The 17,075-nt window shown below is 44.4% G+C and overlaps 1 protein-coding gene across 6 annotated transcripts in view; it reads left to right on the forward strand.

Moving 5' to 3' along the window:
• IQSEC3 (IQ motif and Sec7 domain 3) overlaps positions 1-17,075 on the forward strand; it is a 95,362-nt gene that overhangs the window by 48,918 nt on the left and 29,369 nt on the right. For 4 of the 6 annotated variants that reach the window (XM_017804731.1, XM_017804728.1, XM_017804730.1 and 1 more), the window contains exons 3-4: positions 931-1,127; positions 12,537-12,825. The exons of 1 other annotated variant lie outside the window; for it this stretch is intronic. In XM_017804731.1, the coding sequence (XP_017660220.1) occupies positions 961-1,127; positions 12,537-12,825 (456 nt within the window). In that variant the 5' untranslated portion in view covers positions 931-960. The remainder of the gene's footprint in view (positions 1-930; positions 1,128-12,536; positions 12,826-17,075) is intronic. One more of the 6 variants, XM_017804732.1, reaches the window with a different exon arrangement.

Raw genomic sequence — 17,075 nt, forward strand, 5'->3', positions numbered from 1 at the left:
TTCCTTTCATCTCAGAGCTACTCAGTGGCTCTGTCTCAGGTGTGAAACATGATGCTGATTCTAGTCTATATCAATTCAGATCTATAACCTTCCACTTAAAAAAGCATAACAACTCTGCCTAATTGCCCCCCAGCTGGCAGTGTCAAGTGGATGCTCCTACAATTAGTGGACAATGGAGACTGAGTTCTTCTCTGATTCTTAACGGACAACACTCCAGGTCAATCTTAACAGGACGTGGACATGCCAGTGCAAAGCAAGCCTCCACACCCATGGTCTATATCTTGTGTCCTCTGAGGACAAATGACAGTACACAAAGCTCTTCAGTCTGACTTCTTGCATTCCTGCCAAAGTCCTCCACACCACTGGTTTTGAAAACACACAGAAGTTTGAGCAACATTTCTGCTTTGCTTGCACATCCTGTTTGTGCTTCTCATTTCTTTTCCTTATTGAGGTCACAGTCATGAAGAGAAGATTTTTTTTCTGCTTCTTAACAGCTCATCTACTTCTTATTCTTCCCTCCCTGTAGACTTAATAATCTTGTTCCAGAGAGTATGATTGGAGGTTGCAGGGATGCTGCAGACAGGCAGGGATGGGTCAGCAAAGTTCACATAAATATTCCCCCGGCTCACAGTTTTCAGAGTTTGGATTTTAGTCTGACACAAAGACGTGGGCAAGGAGTAATGTCTAGACCCAGATTTGAACTCTTCCTAAGCTAGGGAGTGAGTAGATTCCTTACTTTTTATGGGTGTTTTGTACAGTGAGGACTAGCAACTTTAATTGCTTTGCAGGAGCCTAGGTCCAGAATCACAAAGATGTTTAGTGAATGTAGATTTAGGGCAAATATGGAAACACTTAGAATTATAAGCAAAAAATATTTTAGAGAACATCCTTAACATCATAGTTACCAACAACCTTGGGAATCTCTTGCAGGGAGGTATAGTTGGCAATTCTTCTGGTACTATGACCTGGGAGGAATGGCTCTTTCTGGAAGCACCCAAAGAAACAGGAGGTCAGTTTCAGATGCAGCGTCTCAGTCCCGTAAAGGAGATCCACCAGGACATTTTGGCACTATCTTCCACACAGACATTTCTCAGCTCCTCTCCAACAGCTGGTGCAGCCACTCTCAGGCAAGTGTGGAGAACATGAGGGTGGGGAAGTAAAGTAAGGAATAGATGGGCTCTTCAATAGGAAAAAAAATATTTCTGGTGGAATCTGGAGTCTCCCTGTCACGTTGGTTTCTTTGTTTGCCCCTATCAACACCTTTCTTCAGGAAAGCGGAAGATGCCAGGAGAGAGAGGCCAAAAAAAACCATATTTGAAGTATCTTATTTTGAAACTGCAAAGGTGCCCATCAGACACATGTTTTCTGAGAGCCTGAAGCTGTACACAGCCATTGCCTAGCCACAGGTTCTTCCAGTCCTTCCTTTTCCCCAGTTGCTTCTGTTGCTTACCTGAGTCCTGCTCTAGAGGAATTTGGACTTGGATTCAAGTACTCTTCTTCCACATGTGACAGTGCTTGCTATTTCTTGGGCCATGGTAATATCTGTGAAAGAGGATCAATCATAGCCAGCCTTACAGTTGTGGAAGCCACTTTCAACAGTTGTTGAGATCAGTTAATCAGTTAGTTGCACTAATACCAGACAATTCATTCTTGGCTTGCAGATGATCCTCATGTTCTCTCTCCCCTATATTGTGGAGAATTCCTTGCCTGTAACATGGCAACTTTTTGGTACTGGGGGAATGCAACATAAATGCCTGCTGTATCCTGTGTTTTCTGTGTGCTAATGCCACAGAGATGCAAGAGAAGAGGCTATGCCAGCCTTGGAAATATTCCTGTATCTAGCACTGAAAAGCGAGCACAGACGGTTGATAAAATAATAGCAGATGGACTGTGGTGGAGCTCACACCATTCATCCTAATCCTCTACTAATATCATCTGACCTGATCTGCATCAGTCAAGACGTACCCACCCCCAAAATTGAGCCATTCCTGACCTTTTGTACACTATGGTGTGGTTCTGTGGAACTTGACAGGTGGTTTTTGTAGACCCTCTGTCCACAGGCTTATTAATGGCTTGTAAGGCAGAGATAGATAGGGCAAAGAGATGAAAAAAAGGAGCCAATGAGAAAGAAAGGGAGACAGACAAATGTAACAGTGCTACTGTAAGAAAAATGAATGGCAAACATGCTATACAGAGAAGAATGACAGGAGAGAAGGAGCAGGAAAAGCAGGAAGATAAAAAAATAGTGTAAATGAAAGAAGAAACTGGAGGGAACAAGAGCATATGAGCAGGAGATAAATGAGCAGGTCCCTTGGCTGGAATAGTCCTGTTCATGCCAGCATTCTTTGGCAGTGACAGCAATGAGGCTGTGGCCTTTTATTACACATTTTCTTGTAGTGTGATCTCAATCCAAAGGCCTTTTGTCTCTTTTGTGCTCTGCAACACTAACTCACTCCTATGAAGGTTCATCTTCTGACCACCCCCATGGGACAGGCTCTGTTCTCAAATACAATAAGCTCTCCTTTTGAAAAATCATCTCTGCACCAGAATTTCTTCTTCTGCATGTGGCCCTGGCAGGCTTTCATACGTTTCAGGAAGAACTGAAGAATCTGAGATGCTGAAGTGGAGCACACTGTACAGCTGCTCAAGCCACTCTGGGTTCTGAAAATATCTAGATAGGTGAGGGAGTGGGTGTAAAAAAGTTGGGACATTTTTGGGACTGTCATCTTGCTTGTTCAAGGCATAAACAGGACCTGAGTTCAGTGAGATTTTTCTTTTGAGACTGAAGTGCCGAACTCTGGCCACGCCACTTGGAAGTGTGTTCTAGTAATTTTTAACCATCTCTGGCTGGCACCTTGGTTCGTCAGCGCATAGATTGTCCCATCATCCCACTGGGAATTGTATTTGTGTAGTGATTAGAGCTGTATGTCACCTTTGTGATGCCCCAAACTGATTATGTTGCTGCTTTCCTCTGAACAGGTCATGATGCTGTTATTATTGCCTAGGTTGACTGCAATCTCTTTCATTCCATCTTTTGGAGAAAGAGGGAAGACGAGGATAGGCTACCCTATGTACACACTGCTGGTACTCTTTTGCATGTCTTTCAGGGTGACTGACAAAATATAACAGATGCCTGTAGTTTCATAAATACACTAATGTGAGAGTGGTGGGTCAAGATGCACAAAACTGGATGACGTAGAATGATGTTGTGAGAAGTGTTGCTGTGCTGTTACAGCACAACTGGATCTGATAAGGATGTTACAGATTGTCTTAAAATAGAGCATATTGGGCTGAATCCTTCACTGACTTTGGTGCAATCCACTGGCATAAAGCCATTTAGCACCAGCCAGAGTACTGCTCAACCACACAGTAGGATTGGTTTCGTCTAGGAAAACTCCAGTTTTTCTTAATGATCTTGCTCCAAAAGCTCCATGTCTGAGTATGGAGAAAAAAGGTGGGAATAATTTTCATTCCTCATAGGTAAGTGAATTTTAAGTACCATAGGGGAATATGAGCTTGCATGACCAAATATGTAAGCTGCTAAGTCATTCTGTTTTCCAAATGGGAGTGAGGAAAGATGGAAAAAGGAATGAAGCCTAGGGGAAGAGAAGTGATGTGAAGTGGATCAGAGCGTTAGTGAAGCAGCAGTGACAAAATAGGTTAAAACCTGGAAAAGTAGAGCTTTGTGCCTACTGCGTAAGGCTGTGGGGGTGGTCACTGGATTGGGAAAAGGAGGAAGGAATGCTAGCCTTGCTGTTTCTATTTTGGTCTTCAGCCAACACAAACCCCTAGATCTGAACACAGTGGCAAAGTTAAAACCTGAATCATATCCGATTTCCTAAAGCTGGTAAATGGCGTTTGGACTGTCTGTATTGAGCAGGATGGTGATTTGAAGCTGTGTTACTCTGTTGAGGAGAACCGGGTTTCCTTCTGCTTGGTTTGGCACAAGCAGTGTCCTTCTACTGGGCTGCAGTGATTGCAAGAGATGAAACAGCCAAGATACTTGAGAATAGAAATAAAATTTTTCTGAGTCACAAGAAGATATTCCTGTGAAATGGCTCACTCAACTGCCTTCAGAAATCAATTACCCTGATCCCTTAGGAGGGAACCCAGAGGTGCAGTCCAACGTAGGGTCCATCACAACAGGTGGAAAAAGAAGACCACAGAAGCCCTTGCCTTGGTTTATAAATGCCAAGAGCTGTGTCCCTCACCCAGCTCATAGGCAGCCGAATTAGGAGAGCAATGGGCTGAGGGGACATGCAAGGTTTCCTTTCCTTGTAGAGACTCTGCTGCCTCCCAGCCCTGAATTCATCTCATTTTAGCAGTGAAATTCTATCTTCTGCATGATTGCACTGGCAGGCTTTTGTCAGCGAATTTGGTGATGTTCAAACCTGCCTCGGGGATGAGGAGCCAAGAGATCTGAGTTGAAGTGGCAGAAAGACTGCTGCTGAGAAGCCAAGTTTCTCTTTCCCGGGGTGCTGAGCGGGCGGTTACACTAATGTAGGATGCCATCTGTTTTTTCCTTCTCTAAAAGGTCGTGTTTACCAAACATTGGAGAGGCAAGAGAGGTCCAGGGTTAAAGTAAAAGTAATTAAACCCTGAGAGCAGGGCCTCCCATGCCTTCAGTATCCACTTGGTGCTTTTCACACCTCAGTGATAAGCACAGGTGCCCCGTTTGAAGCAGCCACAGGTAACCCTCTCTGCAGTGACAGGCTGTGGGACCTCCTTGTCTAACCTGCAGAGACAGCACAGAACCACCCTGGGGTGTCAAGCCCCGAGATGTGACAGGCAGCTCAGAAAGGGGCTCTACTTCCTAAGCTGAGCCCTGTGCTCCTGCAGCTGGAGAAACAGGAGTCGTGGCTAGGAAGGGAAGAGGAAAGAGGGATATGCCAGAGGGGTGGCCAAAGTGCCATTATGAGATGTCACCCAGACACACACAGGAACTATAAGAAAAAAGCTGTGACAACCACACCACGCAGCACAGCCAACCTTGCACAATGAACACCACTTTTCATTTAGTGAGAGCTGCCTTAGCTCTTCCAAGTTACCCCCTGGAAGAGCCTGTCTTTCCCCATGAAAAAGAGAGATCCTAGTCCTCTGGTGGCTGAAGTCCCTCATGGAGAGCCAGGCCCTCAACAAGCAGCCAGCCCAGTCTGACACCTGGACAATCATCTTTGCGCCATAAGGGTATGGGGTGCTTCAGAAAAATTTAATTCCTATAGTGCTGTTCTGTACCAAAAGGCACAGCAACACAACAATGTGGGAATTACAACAGCACATGGGGATCAAGTTGAAATACGAAATCTGAAATGAAGGCCCTGACATTGGCAGGTCGGTCCCTGTGGGACAGGAGGCATTTGATAGTATTATTACATTATCTGTCTGCTTAATGTACATCTCACCAAAACCACTTTAAGCAATGTTGAAAAGATGTTGCCTGGTTCAGTCTGTGCTAAAGGATGTTAAATTTAATTGATTTCCAATGTATTTACTGTACCCTACTGTCAAATCTATTTTACAGGTGTGTGTGCTAGCCTTTTTATGAAACAGATTATATATTCTGAGATAGGTAATGAGCTCAGTTAATTATCATTAAATCCTCTTGGGTAAAACTAGTGTGAGAAGATGGCTTGATGCCACTGCTTTGCAAGGTGTTATGTGAATGTAGACAAAATCAGAATCTTGTTCCTATATTTGTCTTTGTTGGAGGAGACTGTCTGAGAAAGCTGCAGCTCGGCTGGCAGGGGATGATTTGCCAAGATCAAATTCCAAGTTCCCTGCCTCTCTGGCAGGAGAGACTTTTGCCTTCCATCAGTTTCAGCATGCTCCCAGGGAGCATTGCCTTCAAGTCACCCTAAAACCTGAACTTAAAAGCAAATCAGAAGCAATTCTTTTGCACTCAGACACCCTGCACGTCAGAAATCTCTGAACCTTGAAAAGATCCTATAATATATTACCAAGCCTGTCTCAGCCATTTTTTTTCATTGAATTCTGATGAACCCATTCACCCATATGTCATGGGTGTCCTCAGGGAACACTGAAATGGTATAAACTGAGAAGGCACTTTGGACCCTGCTAAGTCAGCAGTTGATTTATTTTTTTTCCTGAATAGTTAAGCTCAGGAAAGACAGAGTGAGCATAGGTTCTTGCAGACTTGGGGTCTGGACTCCATTCTACTGACATTAGCTGGTGACCTCTTTTTCTAATTCTCTATACGGCACTTTGTAAGGGTTTCTTATTCTGACATCTGTGAAGCTTCAAAGTCTCATATGACTCTCAGGCCATGATAATATTAATCACTTATGGCAATTTGAGAGCAGTATATATACAATAACCAACGGATCCTCATACTGAGCTCTGTGAAATGTATTAATAAACTTTTGTGGTCTTTCACAACCTAGGCCATGTAGTCTTTGCCTCTGTTAGGGGTCACAATCCTGCTCACTGACCTTGAATACCATGATGAAGGTGTTTGGTAAGTTATACATGGGAAACAGCAATGTGGTCTTCGCCTCTGTAGTACTTTTGTAACACCTCACAGCCTTCCGTACAATTAGCTAGACTTTTTTGCATAACCATTATACCTGGCAACAGCGCATCTGAACATCCTCTTCTTGAGTGACTGGTTTCTCAAACCACTCACCAAATCCAGAGGTGCCATTGCCATTTTTTGTTCCTCTGTTATTACTCTTATTTATCTGAAAAAAAATTTCCTTCTTGGAGGAGAGAGGAGCAAAGAGATAAGTTTTGTGTCACGAGCATACGGGAGCTCTTTAGGTCTGGAGTGATCAGTGAGAAAGCTCAGGTTTAATTTCTTACAGCACTAACATTACTGTCCCTGAGAAGAATAGCCCTTCTGGCCCTTGAGTCCTGTTTAGTCACTCAGCTACTCTGTAAACACTTTTCTGAGAGCTCTGAAAATTAGTCTTAGACTTGAACTGATTCTGATTTTTGACAGTGGTGCAATGGAATGTAGTGTCTGGAGCACCCAACTTGTGTGTTTCTGCCTGCAGGTCTAGCTTGAAATTGTCATTAAAGATTTGTGGGGAAGGGGCTGCATGTTGTTACTCAAGTCATCAATTATGGGAATGTTTAAGCCTGGCAGTCAAGATCCAACAGATAACCATGGTTCATTTCCACAGCTGTCAGTTAGAAGCACAGATCTTTGCCAAGCTGGAAACATGTATTTCTAGAAGCAAGGAGGTGATGAGGAGTGTGCAAGGAAGGACACCATCCTCATGCTTTAGCAAATGATAAGTAGTCAAATCTCTCACAGGACAGACAGTGATGCAACAGCTCTGTACAGACATGGGGAGCTGATACTACTAGGAATGGGTATATGGGCTTCTCTGGCTTGATAATTTAGTATCACTGATTTGGTCTTTACATTTCCAAAGTAGCAGGAAGGGAGAAAAGAGAGAGTCATAAAAAACCATCTATATAATACCATTTCTCCTCTATCATCTCCCTACATCCTTCCCTTACTCTAATCCTTACTCTAATCCTTACGTAAAATCTTCCTGAGAAACCTGCACATAAAAGCTAAGTATCAGAAGTCTTATTTACTTGTGCTAAATAAAAACATTTATGAGCACCAGCTGAATTGTCTCAGCGAGAGCTTTTTCACCATCCTGCTTTCTTGAAACAAACACTAGGATTCAGCTCAAAACCCTGATATCCCTGTTTTGAAATGCTAGACTGGTGAAAGCATTTTATATAAGCCCTGAGTCAGGTTGTCTGTAGTCACCGATTTTGTTAACAAACCTGGTTGCTGTCTGCAGCAGGCATGAACAAGTCAGCAGTGCAAAAGTACAGGAGATACCTGAAACATGAGAGATTTGTAATAATGACTAAGCTAGTTGCTATGGGTCATAAAAGTCAGATAGGAACATCTAGGAAGAAGAGAACAGCTGATTTTTTAGTCTTACCTTTTTTTTTATTCTGATTGCAAGTGATTTACATTAATATTACAACTTTCAATCAAACAGAATTCAAAGAAACTACAAACCTTTCCTACTTGATTGTATGACTGGCAGAAAATTGTTGAATTAATCATGCAAGAGTAGCTGTAAAAGCTGTGAAAAATGGTAGTATATGGTACCTTAGGACAGCGAGTAAAGAACACCTATTACAGTTGAAACTGCAGGGGTGATGCTGGGATACAGAACTAAATTAACCTAGTTGGAGTTGGGCCGGGACTTTGGGATTCACACCTTAGACTCTGCATGGGACTTTTAATTATTGCAAGTGGTTAGACAAATTTTCTCATCCAAGAAACAGAATGTGCAATAGATCCATTCCCCTTCTTCATCTCACAGCCAGGGAGGCTGATTGCTTATTTACCAAGGGAAAACAAGTGGGTCCCTGTAATTTGCTTAATAACATTTTTTTTCCCAGAGATCTTCCATGCTACAGTGCCTATTCTTGCCCTACTTACTTTCCTTACTGTTGGTGGTTTTTTTTTTTTTGGTTATTGTGATTATAATATCTCCTGAGCCTTCATTTTTTAACAAAACCTGTGTTCTACCGATGCAAGTCAACTGTGTCACTCAGGACACAGGGAAAAAAATCAGGATTGTTAAGTTTTTAGCCTGTATTTCACTGCAGGATCGGTTTTGATCTTTAGCAGTGTATTTTATTTCTTATTGGGGGCTTCATCAGTTGCTGCTACTGGACAACAAAAAAAAGCCTCCCCAAAACACTTCCTCAGAAACAGGTTCAAGGTGGGAGTAAAACTGGGAGGAATACAGGTGGTAAGTGAAACCATAGGGCTGTAATGATAACATTTAGACTGCTAAGCAAACTCATTTTTTCCACTGCTTATAAGTCACTGAAGTATACCAACTGAAAATGAAATTTCCCAGGTTTGCCCAAAGGTGAAGTAGGTATTTTTTCCAGATTTTTTCACACTAAGTAAAACTGGTTCAGCCATTTTTTATTATCTTTTCTTTCCACAACAGAACATGTAGAAACTATTCCCACTTCAGCAAGAGTGTTTGCTATTGTGTTCTGAACAGCACAACAGCCAAACCAACACGGGGTTAAAAAGTTTATATTTAGCATAAAAACATCTAGCTGAAAAATGCCTTTGAGTGCTTCAGTGGAATCTGATTTTGATCTGACCGAATTTTGACCCGCAGAAAATTCCACACTTAAGCACAATCCATTCTGTATGGGTGTATTCACTGGGCTCAGAGCACGCACGGAGGAGGAAGGCAAGGTTGATGTGTACGTGTGAGGAGCTTGTGTCCTTATCCCAGCACTGTGTCTGCAGGGGCTTCAGTTACACCCCACGAGGGCAGCGCTGAGGTGCTTCTTACACATCGGTGACTGTGTGCACTTAGTGCTTGCAGTCTTAGGGCCCTTTTGTGTCTCGAGGAATAAACTAAATGTCCAGTGAGGTTAAAGGGGGTTTCCAACCATTCTGGATTGGTCCAATGTCCTCTGCCCCATTGGCCAAGGTCAGAATCAGGTCTGGTGAGGGTAACCAGCATCAGACACAGCCCAGTCATCAGTGGGTAGGTCCATGGTGATGAGGCAGGTCCAAGGTCAAGCTGGGGAGTCAGTCTTCAGGGTCCAAATCAAGTGGGTTTGTGGCCACATAATGGGGAAAGCTGTGGCAGGGCTGGAGACCAGTGTTCCTACAGTGTGGCTGGGGCAGGGATTGATGGCTCTGGGCTCAGCTGAAAAGGGGCAGCTGTGCAGGGGATATTTGTGAGACTCCCAGGTGAGACTGGTCAGGCTTTAGGTGACAAGGCTTTTCATAGAGCCTGGGGAATCTTTGTGTATGCAGATATTCAAGAGTTGCCTGGAGAAGGCCCATCTGTCTTTGAAAATGGCCCTGCTTTGAGCAGGCAGTTGGAATAGACACCTCCAGCCTTCCTCCCAGCCTAGATTATTCTGTGATTCTACAAACCCTACTGGTTTTACTTCTGTATTAGCAGTGCATGCAGGATGTGCTGTCACTGTGAATGTGACACTCAGGCTCTAAACTGTGTGTGACAGAAAACCAGACAGATAGTGTGCACCCACCAGAGGTGATGTACTCCTTACAGGGCAACGGGACCGAAGGCTGCAAGCTCTTGCTCACACACTTCATGTTCTGCCATGAGCAGCCAGCAAAGGTCCTCAGAAAAACAAAGCTAAGCATATGTGTGAGCGTTTAGAGGACCATCATGTCAGGGAATATTTGCTGGCATTTAGAGACCATTCATGCTCCAAGGGGAGTCAACTAGCTCTCTAGCCTACTGCCTCGGGCCCTGATCTGCCCTGAAGAAGGTCTGCATAGCACACTGTGCACTGAGGCCTTGACTCAGCAGAGCAATTTGGGATGTGTGTCTTGCTGAATCAGAGCTTATGTGTCTCACAGAAATTGCTTTATAGGGCACAGTCCAGTTCCCACTGAAATACTTGCGAGGATTTCGGCACACACTTCAATGAAAACGTGATCAAATCTATGTCACCTGGTCATCCCTTGAGCTGAGGATAAAAATTGCTGCGCTGCTGGTTAAAATGAGAATGTATAGAACAGGGGCTGCCAATGCAATGAGAGCTGTAAGGGAAAAGTCTTTTGTAAAGGTTTCCTGCAATGTGGATGGACGTGGAACAGAAGTAGTTAAAAATGGCTACATACTTTAGGAGTTTATCTTTAGGTGTAGAAAAAAGTGTAGTATCAGGAATAGAATAGTGAAAACTTTTATAAGGTGTACAACCTAAAAGCATAGTTTTATGCCTCATTGTAATGGTGGTATTTCCTGATCGATGAGTATGGAAAGACATAATTTTAATATGCTTTGTCAAAGTTGGTTATATAGCATTTATGTAAGAGACTGGCTTCTTCTGGGAATATATTTTTTAAATCTAACTGGTGACTACATGCACATGTATAAAAGAAGAAGCTTTCTACCTTGAAACCTTTCATCTTTCATAATTCTGAAGTTGTGGTACTGTCTTTGCTTCATCAGATGTGGAGCCCTCAGAAAATGTGGGAATATTTCTAAATTTGATTGTTAAATCTATTGAACAGAAGAGCTGCCACTGGAGAGAATATACTTCCTAAAGTACTAGTAAGTGTGCAGAAGTGCTCTGAAGCTCAGGAGGCAAAGTCTGTTTACAGTTAGAAGACTTGGGCTCTTAAGTGCTTGCACTTTTGAAAATAAGACTTAAATGCTTCTAGGTAATTTGGGCACTACAGAAAATCATATCTGATTTTCCTCTTTTTGCTCTGACATCAACATCAATCATAAAATGATTTATTATATAGATAATAGCAGAACTAGTTGTATGTGGAGCAAATCCAAGAGAAATAAATATGATTCAGATGTGAGTTGAATAATTTAATGGTGTTTAAATATGGGAGGCAGTACATATCCTTGATTTCAGTGGAATTAAATGCATTGGTTCTGTAGAAATTATTTCCAAACTAGATGTTGCTCTCAGCTAAATAGTCATTCCTTGGAAACCAATGTGTCTGATGGACATGGTGCAGTGGAAGCCAGAGTCCATGCAGGGTTGCACACTCTTGGAAATCATAAATTATTCCTCTGTAGCCACTGGAAGGAGGCTAATGTAATGATGAACAAACACACTAATGGTTGAAACAGTCTCCCAGAATACCAAACCCTTGTTTGAAATCAGATGATTTTGGAATATACTTGGCAAGAAGGGTTAACTATAGATTTCCTCAGCACTTCAATGGATCAGACATATGCTAATCCCATCCTGCCTGGAGCAAGATGTCATCTCTCTTAGAGTGCACTGTTGTCAGGCCCTGGTTTCACACAATTGCTGCTGTGGCTGACAGGAGAAAAGAGTGTTTTCCTTTCTCCACAAGATCTCAGTGGCACAGCAATTTGTGGGTCATAAAGAGAAGGCTTCTTTCATGGAAGCTCTGCAGGCTGCTATGCCTGTATTGCAGACATACTTTAGAGAGTCAGGATTTAAGGGCTGGCTGGCTCTTAAGTGCTTAAGTGCTGGTTGGCTCTTAAGTGCTGGCTCTTTATACTCTCAGCTCTCCAAGAGTTCCTCTGGAAACTCTGCAACATTCCTCTGCCCATCTTCCACATACCTTTAGAAACTCCAAGGGAAAACAGGGTCCTTGGGGTCCTGGCTCAGTGCCAGGTGGGACTTGAGATGTGCAGAGAGAGGCTGATCAATAGGCAGGAAGGGCACAGGAGTGATTGCCAGCTGCTAGCTGCTCCAGAGGGCAGGAGAGGTGTCCATAGGCCATGAGACCCTCCTTGGTTCCCCACCTCCTCCAGCTGCAGCACCTGTAGCAGAGGCAGCCAGGCAGCTCCAGGAGTCACGGAACTGGTCCATACAGGGGTGCCTGCTCTTAGGAAGAGAGGGATCAGAGCTTTGGCTGCATCAACCCACAGTCCTGATCCATCACTGAGAGAGACCCCTCACAGCCTAGGCTTCCCAGACATTTAAAATGCAGCTCGGAGAATGAGTATAGTGAAGAATAATAAACATGATCATAAATCAAATATAATAAAAACAAATAAAAAAAGCGAAACGTTGCATTTCTTTCACAGTGACGATCCCAGCGGTTCCACAAGCAAGAAAGCCGGGTGTGAAACGGAGGATCCGAAGGAGGCCGGCAGACAGAGTGGCCAGGAAGGCAGGTCCGACACCCTGACGCTAAAAGCCCAGCATGCGGAGCTCCACGAAGAGCAGGCAGCGGGGTGTTCCCCTCTGGTGCAGAAGGCGAGCCTCCACCACACGGGCTCCCCAGTGAGAGTGCAGCGCAGCAAAGGGGCGGCCTCGTGTTCCCATGCGGCTGCCTCCGATTATGAGCTCTCCCTTGACCTAAAGAATAAACAGGTACCAAGGCTTCCTCCTCAGGCTGTGGGAGAAGGGGATGGGGCGGGTGGGACTGCATTCACACTGTGGTGGGACGTCTTTCAGCAAATACCTCAGCCTTTTGTTCGCCTTGAGCTTTTGCCCTGCCTGAGCTGGCCCTTTGGCTACGTGGGGCTGATGGAGGAAGTAGCTTCCCCACCTCTGACTGCATCACCCTTTCACCCAAACCTGCTGGTCTCTGGTCCTCATTGCCTGGGTTCTGTGGTCCAAAGTGGACCTAGAAACCCAGTTGTGAGTGTAGGCTTAGAGACGGGTTGCAGGCAGAAGAGAGCTGCAGCATCCAGAGATACTGCCTTGCTCACAAGTGTGCAGTGCCTGTAGGGTTCTAGCAACTGGTTGTCTCAAATGATGTCCCTCATGGGAGAGATCTCCAAGAACCATCTTGCCATCTTGGATCATGCAGGGTAGGTCCCCAGTGCACTTCTGCATTAGCATGAGGGTTTCATTCAATGACTGTCCTACACAGCATCTACCACGCTGTTTGTGTATTGCTGCCATGACTGCCTTCAATGCAGCAGTGGATGTTGAAAAGACAGGCAGGTTAACCAGGCTGAGAGGAAATTATTCAGTTCCAGAAGTTGCAAGCCTTGCCTTCTGTGCCTTAGGCTACAGCCTAGCTCCAGAGCACAAGCGTGCCCATCTCTAGCTGCATCTCCTGATGGACTCCGAGCAGGGGACAGTGGGACAGGGGCTAATAGCAGCTGGGCTCCTCCTTCAAAGGTAATGAGGTGGAACATGCTCCCCCCCTCCGCGTCTCTGCAGATTACAGTCCAGGAGAGCTGTTGTGCAAAACAGAACCTAAATAATAGTTTCTGTCTTTTCCCTGGTATGGCAGCTCAACCAGAGGCTGTTGGACATGCAGACCCTGCAGTATGCGAGGTGAGGATGACAAGCAAACACTAGTGACAGTGTCCAGATTACGTTCAGTGGGAGAATTCAGTGGGAGGTATGCCACTGCAGCTGAAGGGTATCAGCTAATGAGGTTTCCACAGAAAAATTGCTACTTCTAGGACATCTCTTTGCCACTTCTCTTAAGGCATTGCTGCTGTCCCTAAACATACATGTCAGATCAATGGCTCAATAAATTTCTGAGCAAAAGAGAGATCTTGGCTCTTTAGCTCTGTCTTTCTCGAAATACTGTGTACTCAACTCAGAAATAATTCTTGCTTCACACCAGGAAAAAAAACAACAGACACTAATTAACTGGCTTAACAAACTGATGTGATGTATCCTCGGGGTGGGCCAGATCTTGACTGCTATATAAGGGCTTAGCCTCCTCGATGTCCTAGAGCTGCTCTGGTTTGTCCTGGGGCATCTGTCCTGTGTTATTTTAGCTTTAAGGTCACGTTGCCCTATCATTGTTCTTGCAGCAGAGGCCAAACCTGCCCTGGATGCATGTGTGAGAGAGAGACATGTTAGCTGATTGTTCATTAATTTCTGGTGCCTTGCAGGACTGACCTTGCACGGACCTAGCCTATCTTGTAGGTGAAACCACTTTTCCCACAGCAAAGGGGGCTTACAGTATGTGTGCCTCTCCAGCCTGATGGTTTTCCTCAGTGAATTGCCTCCAGCTCTGGAAGGGGAGATTTTCAGGCAGTGAAGAGTATTAATTCTTCAATTCTTGCACTCTAGTATGTGTTTTTATAGGTATTCCTATCAATTTATTTGTCAGGTAGTTCTGTTAAATGGGAATAAGAGTGATAGGACCCTCATAGCACTGTCCCAGTAGAATCCTCGTCATAGCTCGAATTGTAAAACATTAACAGAACTTACGATAAGGAAAATAGGTGAAAGGAGACATTTTTAGTTTCAAAGCACAGTTGAAGTTACATTTACTTTTTGGGAGAGGACTGAGTGTTAGTTAGGAGGGTAGGAGGGTAGAGTACAGCCTCCTCTGCAAGGCTTGGACCAGTCATTGCCCCTCAGCATCATACTGCTGGGTTGGTGAGTGGCTTCATGGCTCTCCTTACTTTCTATCCCATGAAACAGAGATTGCTGACAGTGCACAGAGCAGAAGTACACTACGCTGGGAGGTTGGAATGGAGACTAAAGTGCTAGAGTTCCCCTATGCTTGGACTATATTGAATGTTGGGAAAATGGAGGGTATCAGGAGAGAGGAGCATGCTTTCTGTCATACACAGTCTTGGGTTGTGCTGAAGGGTGGCAGATGTCCCAGGCATGAAGGAAAATATCCCATTAACACATGGCCCTTATAGCAATGTTCTTCATTGTGAAAGGCTGGAGGGAGGGAGAAGCATTAAGAAAGGATGATAGAGAACATGTATGTTCTGTATGTCTTTTTTTTTTTAATTTTTTTTTGCAATGCATGCGTTGCCTCAGATTCTGTCCCTGAGCCTGACTCTCTTCTTACTAACATGGTGGCACATCGCCATGCTAAGTGGCAACCTTGGTGGAAAACCAGTGCTAACTGAGAATAAGATCAGGCCCATTTTCTCCTGGCAGATTTATGAATTTATGCCTATGGGCAACAAAGCCAAGGGGTGTGCACCTCAAATGTTTGGCCATATCCAGGCCTGGCACTTCATCTTGCCTTAGGCTGACCTTGTTAAAGCTCCCTTCATGTACAATCCCTCACAGCAATGGATATTTCCCAGCCACTTCTAATTCAGCCACAAGGCCTGAATTGCTCAGAATGAGTGTTCATTTTGAGGCCCAGAAATGTGTTAAGCTAATTATTCTTTGAAATCCACCCCGATCCCTCTCCTGCCTTTCCCTTCCTTTGGCGATCCCTCTCCTGCCTTTCCCTTCCTTTGGCGCTGGCTGTCGGATCATTCCCCAGAGAAGAGTAGCTTTAAGTAGGCAATTACTTGAGATTCGTAGGGTTTATTAGGAGTGAGAGAAGGCCAATCATGTCTGGCCTTTCTCACCTCTCAGAAGGTTCCTCTGGCCAGCCAGACATACATCTCCATTATCTATGACTGCTGTGGTGCTAATGGATGTCCTTTCCTCCTCTCGAGAGGAGGAACACAGGCCACAGCTGTGTGAAATCCTTAATTCCTTTGGACTGCCAGTTAGCTCGACCTGATAGCAAATGTGTACATCTCAGGCATCAGTAAACAGTAAATGGCTGGACTACATCAAGGAGACAGAGAGAGAGACCTGCTCCTATAAAGCAAGAGTGGGGAGCACACTTCTCTGTGGGGGTGCTGCATCTGGCTTTGCCAGTCTTTTCAGGCATCCTTTGATACAGTCCCTGTCCCTGTTATCCCAGCTGCAGGATATTGTAGGATTCCCCTCGCTTTTAACAGGGCCAGATGGCAGTGGACCACATGCAGAATCCATCCTTACACCCCTGGAATGAGCTGGAAAACAGACTAGTTTGGGAGTCCTCTCATTTTAGATCTTGTTCTGCTTCTTAATGCTTTAGCCCTTTTGGAGGACTGAGATTATGGACTGCAAAAAGCTGCTGATGTTTTTTATCAAGGTACTGATAGCTTGCACTGTTCCTTTAGACTTTCAGAAGGATGTCTTCTCAGTAGTTATTAAAGTCTGTCTTTTGGGGAACTGTCCTTGCGTGAGATAAACTGGCCTTTTACTTCAGATCAGCAATGACATCTTGTCTTGGCCTCTAATAAGATCAGAGCATATGAATATCATGTTTTCAGAATGGCTGTCACCTCCTTGGAAACCTCAGATAATTGTAAGGCTCTCGCTTCTGCTTTATTTTGCATTTTACTATTATTCTGTCCCTCAGATAGCTGTGCCTGCCCCTCCCATTTGTTCCTCTTTCCCTCCCAACACAATTAGCTCTACATTTTCATTAACAAGATCATTATAGGAAATGCTCACGGTCAGTTGTCAGTACTAACTGTCTGGGTTGGGCCTTTGCAGGTTACTGGTTTAATTTGCATTTATCTGCATGAGCCTTCCTCCTGAAGGGAAGGGCCAAGGGATGGCTCAATCTCTTTCCAGGCAGACCAACTTTAAGAATATGTGGCAGGAGACAAAGATATGCGGCTGGTTTTGTGGTGGGCCTTGAGATGGTCATTTTGAAAAGCAAGACAAAGAACCCCAGCAAAACACTTCTGCTTACTACCCAGAATCTCTTTTTGTCCCTGTATTCCTCTTTCCTGTCATAACAAACACTGAGGATAAGGAGAGTCCTTGGTTATCCATAAAGCTTGAGGGCAAGGCAAACAGAAAACAGAATCCTACCTTATGTTTGAGCAGAAGGCAAAGATTCCCTACTT

This window comes from Lepidothrix coronata, unplaced genomic scaffold (assembly GCF_001604755.1).
Source record: "Lepidothrix coronata isolate B3197 unplaced genomic scaffold, Lepidothrix_coronata-1.0 Scaffold10, whole genome shotgun sequence".
NCBI lineage: Eukaryota > Metazoa > Chordata > Aves > Passeriformes > Pipridae > Lepidothrix > Lepidothrix coronata.